We start from the raw sequence: 14755 nt of genomic DNA, 5'->3' as shown, positions 1-14755 counted from the left end.
AAAATATTGGGTGGGGGGGACTCTAAATATCCATTAGGGGAATAAATTTTAAGATTCTAAGATATTTGTATATAAAAATAACAGGATACTATTCATTACTATTAAATGGATCAACTGGATTTATGTATATCAGTATGAATGAATGAAGAAAATATAAGGAGTGAAAAAAGCCTTTTGCAGAATATTATATTTACACTTTACACCTTCCTGTTGAAAATATCCCCTCACCTGGTTTCATTTATTTTGCATTACTTGATACTAATAATACTGCTTTATACTGTAGCAGATCATAACAAAGGACTTGTCTCATTTTTGACTAAAGCACCTAAAGGCCGAGAACAAAGCAGAGTGTTCCCAAATGAGATTCTAGACTATGCAGAACTTGCGAAAGCAGTACCTGAAAATAATTTTTGGTATCCTGAACCCATCACCTTCCCTAGACTATAAAGAAGGTTGAAGTTAAAGGAAGAAAAGAGAAAAAAAAATAAAGGAAGAGGGGAAAGAGAGTTCCTTTGGATAAAGTGGGAGGGCCTGTGGTATTTTCACTTGAGGAACTTAACCTCTGTTCCTGGAGCTGGTGAACACAGAGAGCAGACCTGTGCCTGGGAAAGTCTAAAGACAGAGAAAGTGGCTGCATGGAAAAGCTGTTAACCCTTAGAATTCTTCAGGGCAAAGATGTAGGCACAGCAGAAAAAAATGCTGGCTGGCCTAGAGTAGAATTAAAGGACTTAGGTTTACAAGGATCCTTGGAAGGACAGTGGTACCCCTACAGGGAGTCTGTGTAAAGTGGTTTGCCAAAAACTGGGGACTTGTAAGTGGCTGGCTGGAAGAGGCATTGCCAGCATTACCAGAACTGCAGGTGAGGGAGGTCTCAACAGTAGGAGTTCTCCAAGGAACTACAGACCCTTCTCGTATGAGAAAGAGTCAGCCTTACATATCTGTCAGTCTAGAGAGCACACAAAAACCTGATTAGTATAGTATCACAAAAGAAGGGAAGGCTTTTCCTGTCCCTTCTCCTTTTCCCAGCTTCTAACTTGGAAAGGTCAGAGGTCAAAGCAAACAAGCAAGGGAGGAAGGGAAGCAGGGATGGGGAGAGATCTCCCACTGACATCTCTACCAGGGAAGGGAATTGAGACTTTTTTTTTAGTTGGTTTGTATTGAACTATGACCTGCATATAGAAAAGTGGACAAATAATGAGTGTACATCTTGACAGATTTTCACAAAGCTAACATACCTATGTCACCACTATCCAGTTCAAGAAACAGAACATTACCAGAATCCCAGAAGCCCTCTGCCCCTCTTCCTTTCCCTAACTGGCTGACCTCCCCTAGGGTAGTAACCATGGAAGATAAGATTTTTTTAAATTATAAATTAATTTATAAAGGTAATTATAAAAGTACCTTTGTCATTTAGTCTTTCAGTTTAATTTTCTTAAATTCTTAGTCGAAATAATTTCGGAACTACAGAATGGTTGCAAGAGTACAAACAACTTCCCCATCCCCTTCACCCAGATTCCTTAATTGTTTATATTTTACCCTTAATGCAAAGATGCATATCAACTTTAAGGTGGTGATTTCTTTTAGATACAAGAGAGGAATGAGTTTAGTGAAGGATGCCAGGAGACAAACTTCAGAATGTTTCATTATTCTATTATGCAAAATGTTAACTTTTTTCCCTATTATAAACAGTTACTCTGTACCTTTTTATGTGTTTGAAGGTTTTTAAATTTTTTCAAACAAAGTTTGAATTTTTATCATCCAGGAAGTGGGGAGTTGTTGAAGTGTGCTTTTTATTGTTGAAATAAATATGCCTTACGACTTCTTTGCTCTCCGTCCTTGCCTCTAAATTAAGACACTTAAGTGAGCTATACGGTTGATTCACCTTAGTATCGCTTTTCTTTTCTTCCCATCCTTATTGCCTCTCTCTGCTAAGTGCCCAGCGGTGTCTGACATGGTTAGATTAAAACTTGCACTTTTCCTAATAGATGTAACTCTCTTCCTGATTTGCAGTAAGCGGGACCTGCTTTTAAGCAATTACCCATCATTTGGGGCCATCATACACACTGTGCTTTGGTTCAGGTCATAATCAATAATTCATATGTCAGTAGGAGCCCCATTAGCTCAGGTGAAGGCAGATGTTTTTCTAATGAAAATGTTCCATTTTCCAAATGACTTTTCTTTTTCCCAGAGAGTTGTGGTTATAGAAGACATAAAAAGATGGAAAACTATGTTGGAGCTTCCTGATCAGACCAAACAGAATCTAGTTGAAGCTTTACAAGAATTAAAGAAGAAAATACCCTCCAGGGAAGTGTTAAAATCAACAAGGATAGGTATGTTCCTTCTGAGTTTTATGGAAAGGGCTTATATCTTTGTCTCTTTCCTTCTTCCTTTCCTCCTTCCCTCAAATATGAAGTTACTTATCATATCAGTGCTTTTCAAACTGTAGTGAAGGACCATTGCTTAAAAAATTATCTGTTGGTCGCAGACCAGTACTTTTAAAATATGTAATAAAAATTGCCAAAAAAATAAACCATACAAAATACAGGCCCCACCTTTTTCATTATTAGATTCAACAGATAGAAAATTGCTCTGTCAAGTTGCTATTCAAGTTTCTAAATGTTTACTTTAGTTTCTGTACTTAACTCATGGACTGGTAACCAGCAGTGCTCAAAGGATAACTAACCTTTTGAGAGTGTTTGATGTTGGGTGTACAGAAATGTGTGACATGTGGTTCGTGACCGCAAGGAACTTAGGGTTTGGTGGGAGAAACAAGCAGGCGAACAATCAAGAGCAGGAAATATTGGAGGTTATAAACAAAAACATATAAATAGCATCCTGGCTATCATTCTGATCTGTGCAAAGTACACGCTGGCGCAAAGGACAGAGCAGTCACTTACATCTGGGGAATTCAGAAAAGGCCTCATAGAAGAAATGGCATTTCAGCTACATCTTGATGTTCAATCGTGGCTTTTCTGTCCTGAGTGGAAATAACTTGCAGAGTGTGGTTTGTGAAAACAAGATGAGAGCAACATTTGCCGCTACATCATTTATTATAACATCAAGATATTTAAAAGATAAGTCAAGGACTATGTTGAATTGCCATTTTAGTACAGTACACAACTGTGCATAATATGCAAGGGAGGGCCAACATGTGTTCCTCAAGCTGCTCCCAACTCCCTAGGGATTCCAAGGTGGTCATTCACAGCTGCTGTTCTTGCCCTTGCCAGTGCTACCATTGCCTTCTCTGCCTCCCCCTGACCTCTTGTTCATGAGAAGCAAAAGAGAGAGTAGCTTCAGACTGGCGCTAACAGCTGGCAAGAGCTATGTGAAATCCCCCAGAGGGTCCCCCAAGAGTCTTGAGAGTTGCACCCCTGTAACATAAACCAGAATCCGAGAAAATGAGATGCTTAAAGAACATAAAACCCTATCATTATAGCCAAGGAGATTTTCCCATCTGCTGCTGGATTTTCTCTTTATAGGTTGTGGTCACTAGAGGGCAATAATACCATTCATATGAGCTGATAAGATATCTCCACCAGTAGAGGGTACTAGTGATTAATATTTTATGACATGTATATGTGTACATATGTGTATGTTCATATTTAGGCACACATCACAAATACCATTTCTGATCAAATCTTAAATATCAATGGAATAGGTTGGGATTGTCCTATAAATACAGAACACATGATCATTTTAAAAACTTATTTCTATATTTCTACTTGTGGGTTGCCTGGCTGGCTCAGTTAGTAGAGCATGCGATTCTTGATCTTACGGTTGTTGAGTTCAAGCCCCACGTTGGGCATGGAGATTACTTTAAAAAAATTATTTCCATTTGTCCTTTGAGTACAGTTGTGAGTGTGCTTTTAAGAATGGGTGTGTCTGTCTAGTGTTCATGGATTTCAATTCAGGGATCATAATGAAACTATAACAAGGGGGCCTGAGTTAGGAGGAGTTGGAAAGCATCCAGCTTTTGAGTCCTGACCCTACCCCAAGCCCTCCCTAAACCAGAGGCTGTATGGAATATAGGGGTTTCTTGGTTCCTTTGTAGTTACTTTAGTTGCTAGGCTGAAGATTCATTTGGATCATTGCCTGAGAAAGTTTATATTCTTCCACCTTTATCCTTCTGCCTGACCCTACCCTGTGGGTTATAAGGAACAAATATTGACTGACTACTTTCTTTGTGCTAGGAACTGTGTTAGCATGATAATGAAGGAGATAGATATTAGCCCCACCTTTTTGGATCCTGCAGTCTAATGGAAGGACAGACAGTCTAACAAGACTTTATCATACCGTGTGATGAGTGCTGATGATGAGTACAAGCTAGCCAATAGAACATACCTGTTGGAAGTAGAGAAGGTGTTGAAGAACATGTTAGGCAGTGGGTAACATCATGTGAGCTGTACAGAGTGCTGGAGGTGGGGGGTAGAACATGATGCATTCCAGAAACTAAAGGTTTGGTGTGTTTGAAATGTAGTAAGTTGGAAAGAGTGTGGCAAGAAGTGAAACTAGAGAGATGGACCAGATGGACCAGATGGAGAAGGCTCTTTGTAAGCCTGTTTGGTCTTAGTGTGTGTATTAGTTATCTATCTTTGGGTAAAAATTACCCCCAAATTTAGCAGCTTAAATACTTGTTATCTCACATAGTTTTTCTGAGGGTCAGGAATCTGGAAGCTGCTTATTTGGGTGATTCTAGCTCAGGATCTCTTAAGAGGTTACAGTCAAGCTGTTGGCTGGGGCTGCAGTCATCTGAAAGTTTCAACAGGGCTTGAGCATCTCAAAATGGCTCACTCCCAGGACTACTGGTAGGAGGCCTCAGTTCCTCATCACCTGGGCCTCTCCTTATGGCCGCTCATGACATGGCAAGTGATCCAAGAGAGAAAAGCCAAGATGGATGCCACAGTGTCTTTCATAGCCTAATCCTGGAAGTGACATGCTCATAGAAGAGATGACATATCTGTTGTATTCTATCGGTCACATGGACCAACCCAGGTAAAATCTGGGGGCCAACTGAATACAAGTTATGAATACCAAGAGGTAAGGATCATTGGAGGCTATTAGTAGACCAACTACCACAGCATATATTTCTTAACTATTTTACTTCTTGGATCTGCGTATTTATGATCATTTGTAGAAATTTTACAGCCATCATCTCATCAGAAGTGCCTCTTTTTCATTCTCGGTGTTCCTTCCTTTTAGGATTCTACAGTTAGAAGTATGTTAGACCTTTCATTTTCCAAACAGCTTAGCTTGTCAGTCATCATCCTATTTCCTTATCTCACAGAATTCCAGGAAATTTCTTCAGATATGTCTTCAAAGTCATTAATTCTCTCTTCAGCTTACTCTAATCTGCTATTTAACTCATTCATGGAGTTCTTTGTTTCAAAGCCATTTTACATTTTTACAAGATTTTCCCCCAAAATCTGTCTCTTTTCAATATTATTTGTACATCTGTGTCATTATGCCTTTTATTGCTTTATTTTTTTAAAAGATTGACTTATTTACTAGGGAGAGAGAGAGAGAGAGAGAGAGAAAGCCTGTATGTGCAAGCAGGAGGGCGCAGAGGGAGAGGGAGAAAGGGGTCCTCAAGCAGACTGTCTGCTGAGTTTGGAACCCAGTGGGGGGCTTGATCCCAGGACCTTGAGGTCATGACCTGGGCTGAAGTCAGACACTTAACCCATTGAACCACCCAGGTGCCCCTCGCCTATTATTTCTTTAGACATTAATGTATGGTTCTTCTGTATTCTTCATCTAACTATTCTAGTACTTGTGGCTTTGTTTCTTCTGACTCTCATGGTGCTTGCTTTTCCATTTTTTAAATATTTTATTTATTCATGAGAGACACAGAGAGAGGCAGAGGGAGAAGCAGGCTCCCCCTAGGGAGCCCGATGCAGGACTTGATCCAAGGACCCCAGGATTGCAACCTGAGCTAAAGACAGACACGCAACCAATGAGCCATCCAGGTGCCCAGTGCTTGCCTTTCCATGTGCTTGTTGATTTTTAATTGGGGGCTCACTTTTTTTCTTTTAATCCATGGGAATCCCATGGGATTAGGTTGGAGCTTCCCTCTAGAGGGGATTTTATTTTATTTTATTTATTTATTTATTTATTTTTTAGTTTCTGCCAGTAGTCAAGGGCCACTTCTGACTTTGAGTACTTTAGCATACATTACAAGGATCCCAGCTCAGTATCAGAGTCCCATGATTAGCTCTCCCAGTTCACCACTGGCTCAAAGTTAAGTTTTTGAGCAGCATTTCTGTTAACATCACCCCTCAGGATAACCCTACTCCTTTAGCTTCTGCTTACGTTTTTGGAGGAGGGAATGAGGTGACTTTTATCCAGAATCTAGTTTATTGCGGTTCAAGGCTAGCTTTAGTCCACCAGAAAGCCAGAGAGCTTAAGGATAGTAAGTGGTTGTTATAGAAGGGTTTTGAATGGAGGAGTGACATATTCAGATTTGTGTTTTAGAAAAATCTGTCTACCATGTGGGAAAAGTGTTGGAGAAAAGCAAACATAGAGACAGGAAGCCTAGTTAAGAAGCAATTAAAACATCTAGGTGAGGGACACCTGGGTGACTCAGTGGTTGAGCGTCTGCCTTTGGCTCAGGGGTGTGATCATGGAGTCCCAGGATCGGGTCCCGTATCGGGCTCCCTGCATGGAGCCTGTTTCTCCCTCTGCCTATGTCTCTGCCTCTCTCTCTGTGGGTCTCTCATGAATAAATAAATAATATCTTTAAAAATATATATATATATGTGTTTAAAAAAAAGGTGAGAAATGAGAGTGGTCTAGATGGGATAGCCATTATAGGGATGGAGCAGTGTGCTTGGAATCAAGAGATATAAATGAAATAGAATCCAAAGGACATAGACATTGATTGGATGTTGGGAATGAAGATAAATAAATGAAGGTTGAGGCCCAGATTCCTAATATGGACAAATTGGTGGATGGCAGTACCACTTACTACCATAGAGGTGGGGGAAATAAGTTCGATTTTAGACCTACTGTATTTGACATACTGTGGACATCCAAGAGGAAATGTCCAAGACATTGGATGTACAAGGCTGAAGCTAAGGAGAGACCCTAAATATATATATTTGAGAGTCATCATCAGCATATAGTTAGAAATTGAGGCAATAGAAATAGGTAAGCTTGCACAGAGAGAATAGCTAAGAGCAAAGCCCAAAGTCCTGAAGCACACCAATACTTAAGAGACTTGTAGAAGGAAACTGAGAAGGTGTGACCAGAAAAACAGAAAGGAAACAGGAGGGAATGCTGTCATGCAGTGGGAGGAGCAGGGTACTGGGGGGGGGAGGGGCGGCTGGGAGGGGGTGGTGCAGAGGTCAGTATGTCCATTGTTGTCAAAGGGCCAAATAAGTGATATCTGGAGATTGCATGTTAGGTTTTGCAAAGTAAGGTTATCAACAATTTTGGTAAGGACTGTTTCAAAAGCACAATTAGGAGCAGAAGCTTGAAGAGGGAGGAGGAGGTAAGGAAATGACACTGTGACAGTAGACAGCTCTTTCAAAAAGTTTTGTGTTGAAAGAAAAGAGACGCAGCAGTATCAGAAAGAGAATGTGGGATGGAAGAAAGTGCTGAGTTTTGGAACAGGAGAGATGCTAACCTGCTGAGTGACAGGCTCACAGAGTTACCTTGTCTGGGAGAATGGACCCGCCTCAGCAAAGCCTGACTGTGGAGGTGAGAGGGAACAAAGACGCCAACGTGCCTTTCCGCTGTGTTGCCCTCTCCTCCGGCTCATTCTGTCTGCCTTCAGACCCTTTAATTGTCTGTTGCCTCTTCCGGGCACCTGGTTCTCTTTTCTAGCCACTTTCCTTTAAAAATGATTGATACAACCGCCTTTTCTGCCCCTCCCACTCCTTTAAACCTTTCTGTCCTGGCTTCTCCCACCCCTCTATTCTTCCCTCACAGGACACAGTGATTTCTTTCTATCCAAATCCAATAGTCTCATCTCATTTCTCATGTTCCCCGAACGATGAACTTGAGACCATTGATTGCTTACTTTTGTTGACATAAATGACACTGAATTTGTTCCCGATTCTGTGTCTATTTTTTACATGTTACTTCTTTTTTATATGTTTATTTCTTTCATATCCCTTATCTGAGTTTATAATTATGCATGTACTTCTTTGTTTTTTATTTGCCAACTAGCAACTCTATGCCTACAGGACATTGCTCTTTATTCACCAGTACATTTCAGGCATTAGCATGGCTTGTAGCCGCTCAGGATATATTCATCAAATTAGGGATCCCTGGGTGGCTCAACAGTTTAGCGCCTGCCTTCAGCCCAGGGGTGATCCTGGAGACCTGGGATCGAGTCCCATGTCGGGCTTCCTGCATGGAGCCTGCTTCCCTCTTTCCCTCTGCCTGTGTCTCTGCCTCTCTCTCCCTCTCTCTCTCTCTCTCTCTCTCATGAATAAATAAAAAAAAATTTTTTTTTAAAGGATATATTCTTCAAATCAGTGAAAATGACAAGGACAAAGATTTTCTCCATGGTTCTTTCTAGTTTTATATATCCTGTTTCTTGCCTTTCTCTGTTTCTTCATCCTTGTCCCCTTCCCCTACTGTTCCATAAATCAGCTGCTTTAGAGTTTTTAACCAGAGAGTTGTCCAGTTTAACTGAGGTGACTTAATTCAGGTGACTCTTGGATATGCATCTCCTGTTCTCATTAATTTTTGGAACTTAGACTTTTAGAAATGTTCTGATTTGTAGTCCTGCAACTTTCCTAAAATCTTACTAATTTATTAGGTAAAAATAGCATCTCGTTTTCATTTGTTGCATAAAATGAATTGGTTTTTGTGTTTATCGGTACTTTGTCTTTTTTGTGTGAATTGTTTGTATCATTTGTCCAGTTACACTTGAGAGCTTATCATTTTTGTTATCTCTTTCTGAATTCTGTAAAGTCAGTGTCATAACACTTTTAAATCCGTTTAGCTACTTCAGTTTATAAACAAGGAAACTCAGGTTCAGAGAGATGAAGTGACTTATCTAGGGCCACTTAGTGAGGTTAGCACCAGAAATGTAATGAGAGCCCAGGTCTCTTGAGACAGAGCTGTTTCCTGGTTAGCAGACAGACTGCCATTGTGCCCTGGACCCCAGCCATATGTCCCTTTATTTTATCAGAGCATTTCTCTGGGTTCTGCCATCTGCGCAAACTCACCTTTTTAAGTCAGAATTTAGTGCCTTTTCTTATGTACCCCAGATGGGAGTTTTCTCCTGGTATTCGCATTTTAGTCAATATCCCTAGGATTTTGGTCTGACATAAACTCTTTAGGTGGAAATATCCAGCAGGCAGTAGGCGCTAAGGGACAGAAGTGCAGATGAGAGATTTAAGACTAACAGTATATATTTGGAAGTCATCAGCCCAGAAGCATATGCTTACAATCACCTAAGTGGATGAATTCTCTGAGTAAAAGGAAAACAAAAGGCTGGAGAATTGAACCTGAGAGGATGTCTGTGGTAGGGAAGTGGGAGGAAGAAGAGGAGCCGGTGAAGAGATAAGTGTAATTAAAGAGGGAGAGGGTCAGGGCAGTACAAAGACATGCAGGCCCAGGAGAAGAGTGTTTTAAGAGGCAAGAGAAATGCGTGGCCTCACTGTTCTCACATGGTCTGGGAAGTCAAGGGCTAGCTAGGCCAAAGCCTTCAGACCTGGTACTGAATAAAGGGGCTCTGTGACTGGATATCTTTATTATAGAGGAAATAAGTGGGCAAGGGGTATAGGTAAGTGTCTGGTAAGGCGGTGGAGTCAGGCCTTGCCCTCTTAACCTAGTGAGCATGCTCTCCGTTTGCAGTGCCGTGCATATGAATATTCTGGGGGAAGTGTTATATCCGTCCTGTTGATCTGATTTCAGAGATGTCTTGGTTTCATTTATGGTTGGTTAACAACAGCAAAAACCCCTGTACTCACAAAATACTTTCCCATCTATGATTTCATTTGATTAGACAACAGTTGTGTGAGGGAAATGTTATGATTGTCTCCATTTTACAAGGAGAAACTGAGGCTTAGTGAGTTTGAAGTAATTTGCCGTCCGTCAGAAAACCAAGTAAGTGAAAAAGCTATAATATACTTGCACCATGTCATGTCACCTCTTGAAACCTAACGTGCCTTTGTCCATGGTAAACTCTTGCTTGCTCTTCAAGACCTGGATGAAACCTGGTCTTCTATGTGAAGCTGAAAATGTTTGGTGAATGAATAAATGAGTTAGTGAGTGGTTGAATGAAATAGGTTTGTGATTTAACTTGCTCAAGGTTGTGGTAAAAGTTAGTGAGTGGCAAGGACCTTTCAAATGGCCTTTTCTTTTCAAGTTGTCCCATACATTGTCATTGCTTCAGCAATCTTGAACTACTTTTAGATTCCTGTGTTCATTTTATGTTGAATAATGTACTGACAAATTGCCACTAAATTAGTGGTTTTTAAAACCTTGAAACACAAATTTATTATCTTACAGTTTCATAGGTCAGAAGACAGGTCCATTGGGCTAAAATCAAGGTGTTGGTAAGGCTGCATCCCTTCCTGGATACTGTAGGGAAGAATCTGTTTCCTTGCCTTTTCCAGTTTCTAGAAGCACCTGAATCCTGTGGCTTATGGCTCCCTTGCTTCATTTGCAGAGCTGGCAATGGTGGGTTGAATTCTTACATCTTATCTCTCCGACACACGCCTTCTGTCTCTTCTACTTTTAAAGACTTGTGTGATTAGATTGGGCCCACTTAGATAATTCAGGCTAATCTTCCCATCTCAGGGTCCTTAACCTTAATCTTGTCCAAGTCCCATTTTCCATGTAAGGTAGTGTATTGACAGGTTCTGAGGATTGGGACATGGATATCCCTGGGGATCAGTTTTTGCTTACCATAGCCCTTAAATTACGTCCTGCTAGTTCAGGTTCCGTCTTCTCCTTCACTGTGCTTCTTGTGTGAGTCCTGTCTTCTTGGATCGTTGTCAAGACTCAGGACAGGCATTTCCTCTTTTCATGGTGTTCCCTAGCCCTTTTGCCAGCTGAATTGACTCCTCTGTCCTTTTGACCCTCCCTGATGTTCCCCTTCAATACTGTCTTAGGATCCTGAACCTACCTGTAACACTTCTGTGTATTTTGTTTTGTTTAGGTGTCTTCTCCTATGCTTAGACCTATTGGAGCTCCTGAGTACAGGATTATCTTGCTCAATATTCCATCCCAGTGTCTAGCACAAGGCCTGGTACATACTTTGTATTTCATAATGTTTGTCAAATGAGTGAAAGACTGCTTCCTGCAGGGAAATTGTCTTAACAGTGTGCCAGGATGCAGAAACCCCCTACCCTTAAACCTAAGGGACTTGACTTAGATCATAAGACCAGCCAGTGGCACTGCTTGCTTTAAAACATAAAAACTTCATGGACCAAATAATGATTTTGCAGATGATTAACTCCCTTGATGTAGCTACTGACCAACTTATGACCTTGGGGAAGGGTCACAGAGCCTCATATTTTTTTCATCTCAATCAAGAAGAGATAGGACCGACCATATGATCAACCAGAGGTATGAGCATAGGGTTAAAGCATGAGCTCTGGAGCCACACTGCCTATGTTTGAAACCTGGTCCTACTTCTTACTTGCAGTGTCCTGCAAGTCATTTTATTTCTAATTCCTTGGGTTCTTTACCTATAAAATGGGGAATCATAACAGCACCTGCCTGTTTTGAGGCTTAAACAAGTTAAAGTTAAGTAAAGCATTTTAGCATGGTAGCTGTCATTATTTTACCATGAAATTCCCTCTATGATCTCAAATTTATTATTTCATCTTGTTTTGTTTTTTCTCTAGAAGAGGATTTCCTAGACCTTTTCTCTTCTCTTTTCCTGCTCCAGACTGTCACCCTCTTGCTGACAAATCTTGCATCATCATGGGCTCTGTTACAGTACTGCCCTTTCTGGAGGGATTTGCTGGTGTTGGCAGCACCTCCTGACCAGTCTGGGTAGGGGTCCTGTGGGGCATCTGTGAGGTGTACTGCCTCCTATAGGCCAGAAGCAGTGACCCCATTGCCCTGGCCTGAGAGTTGAAGCCTTCTGCTCTTTGGCCACCTCTCAAGACCTATGCTCTTCTGATTTGGGAATATCAAGAAGTTTAACAGCATTACCCCACAGAGCTTTATTGAACACGCCCCGCATGCCAGTCTCTAATAACAGAGAGGTACAGGGCATTAGGGGTTAAGTGTGCAGGCTCTGGAGCCAGACTGTATGTGTTCAGATCCTGGCCTGTACACTTAGTAGCTGTGAATCCTTGGTTACTTTGCCTAGCTTCATTTTCTCATTTGTAAAGGGAGTTATAACAGTAGTATTTAATTCATTGTTTAGTTATAAAAATTAAATGGGATAATTCATATACAATCTGGAGTAGAAAGCAAGAATTCTTAATAATGGGAGAGAATTAGAAACTTTTTATTTCCCCAGCACTTTCGGATTCACTTCTTTATACTATGGTTCCATTATTTTGTTTGCAGTTGTGTGATTTTCCCAATCAACTGCATCCATATTTAAATGTTAGTACAAAAGCAATTTGAAAACCAAATGAAAAAAAAAAAAAAGAAAACCAAATGTTTAAATGGCTTTTATTTAACTGTTTGATCCCATTCAGCAAACATTTATTGATTGTTCTGTGCCAGGCACTATATGCCAGGAGCTGAGACTATAACTTGGAGTATGATGGGGGGCTCTGCCCTCAAGATGTTTACAGTTTAGAAGGGAAGGTGAGTATTAAACATTCTAGACAGAGGGAACAGTGTGAGCTAAGGCTCAGAAATGTAAGGTGGCCAGACAGCCTGGCTTGAAACAATGACCTGCAAGTTGCTTTCCAAGACTAGAACTTAGTACATGAAGGCAAAGGGGTAGAAGAGCTGGGGGTGACTGGAGGGAGGAGAAAGGATGGCAAGGTAAGAGGTGAGGCCAAAGAGCTTCCAGGTCATTGAAAGCTTGAATGTGATACTTAGGAATTAATTCGAGGGCGATGGAAAGAGCCATCCAAGGGCTTTTGGTAAGGGGGTAATGAGATCAAGCTGTGTTTTTAGAGATTTATTTATTTATATTAGAGAGAGAGTTGGGGGAGAGGGAGAGAGAGAGAGAGAATCTTCAGGCAGACTCCCTAATGAATGTGGAGCCTCATGCCAGCTGGATTTCAGGAAGCTAGGATCATGACCTGTGCCCAAACCAAGAGTCAGATGCTTAACCGACTAAGCCACCCAGGCACCCCTCAGATCGTGTTTTTATTTTTATTTATTTATTTATTTTTAAAATATTTTATTTATTTATTCATGAGAGATACAGAGAGAGAGAAGCAGAGACATAGGCAGAGGGAGAAGCAGGCTCCATGCAGGGAGCCTGATGTGGGACTTGATCCCGGGACTCCAGGATCACGCTCTGGGCCAAAGGCAGGTGCTAAACCACTGAGCCACCCAGGGATCCCCCAGATCGTGTTTTTAAAAGGTTGTTTTGACTTCTGTAATGAGGATGAGGTGGAGAAGGCCAGACTGGTGACAAAGACTGGTTAGTATGTCTCTGCAGTAGACCTGCAGAGAGATGGTAAGGACCTGAATTAGGGTAGCCGTGAAGAGGAAGAGGAGGTAAGAAGGAAAAGATAGAAAAAATGTTAAGGAGCCTGATATGATGAGTGAATGGCGGTGCCATTGTGTGATAGGAAGTACAGAAGGAGGGACTGATGAGGGTAATAATGAGTTCCATCCTCTATCTTAGAAGTGTTGAGTTCCTTAATCATAGGAAACAAACTGAGGGTTGCTTCAGGTGGGAGATGGAGCCACTGGGTGATGGGCATTAAGGAAGGCGTGGGATATAATGAGCACTGTGTGTTATATACAACTGAGGAATCACTGAACTCTACTTCTAAAACTAATAATCCACTATATGTTAATTAATTGAATTAAAAAAAAAGTGTTGAGTTAGAGTTACTTACAAAAGAAGCAGGTTGAGCTGTCTGGTAGGGGACTGGACGTTTGGCTCTTGTGCTCAGTGAGAGCCTTTGGGCTAGAGCTACATATGTGGTACTACAGATGGTAGTTGGACTACAGAAGTGGGTAAGATTACTCAGGGAGGGCAGGTGGAGAAAGAAGAGAGGAGGCCAAGGACAATGCCCCAGCTCAGGTTCACAGGTAATTAAAGGTTAGGGAAGATGTATGTAGTCAGCAGAAGAAAGAGAAGGAACAGTCACAGGTGGGGTCTCAAAAAGTGGTGGAAAAGAGTATTTTAGAAGACAGAAAGCAGCTTCAAAGGCCCAGAAGGAACAAGTTAATGTCAGGATGGAGAAGATCCATTGAATTTGACAAGCAGAAGGACTCTGAGAGGCCTCTGCATCTTCGTTTCTCACAGATAGAGCTAGATCAACAGTGCCTTTCTTGGAGAGAGAAGAGAAGAAGGGGAACACATGAAGAGAAGGATCTGTATTCCCAAGAACTTTGAATGTACCTCCGTTACAGCACCACCTGTGCTGTTAGGATTGCTTACAGGTTGAGCCAGTCCGGGAGACTGTGAGCTAAATGGCACAGATGCGTGCAGTCCTACTACTTGGAGGAGACCTCCATTAATAATTTCATTAGAAATTCTTTAGACTTTTCTCTGCGTATAAACAAGTATATGTGCTTATATGTATACACAAATATAATTTTAAAAGTAAATATTGGCTCATACTGTGTGTGCTCTCCTGAGAACCTGAAAAAAGTAATCATCTTTCCATGTTACTACATGTAGAGTGATTTCAGACTTTTA

At 41.2% G+C, this 14755-nt stretch overlaps 1 protein-coding gene across 6 annotated transcripts in view; it reads left to right on the top strand.

Moving 5' to 3' along the window:
* TCEANC2 (transcription elongation factor A N-terminal and central domain containing 2) overlaps positions 1-14755 on the top strand; it is a 36400-nt gene that overhangs the window by 10321 nt on the left and 11324 nt on the right. For all 6 annotated transcript variants that reach the window (XM_038537474.1, XM_038537473.1, XM_038537472.1 and 3 more), the window contains exon 3: positions 2189-2330. In XM_038537474.1, the coding sequence (XP_038393402.1) occupies positions 2189-2330 (142 nt within the window). The remainder of the gene's footprint in view (positions 1-2188; positions 2331-14755) is intronic.

This window comes from Canis lupus, chromosome 5 (assembly GCF_011100685.1).
Source record: "Canis lupus familiaris isolate Mischka breed German Shepherd chromosome 5, alternate assembly UU_Cfam_GSD_1.0, whole genome shotgun sequence".
In the NCBI taxonomy this organism is placed as follows: Eukaryota; Metazoa; Chordata; class Mammalia; order Carnivora; family Canidae; genus Canis; species Canis lupus.
This window is presented reverse-complemented; position numbering and strand designations above follow the sequence as displayed.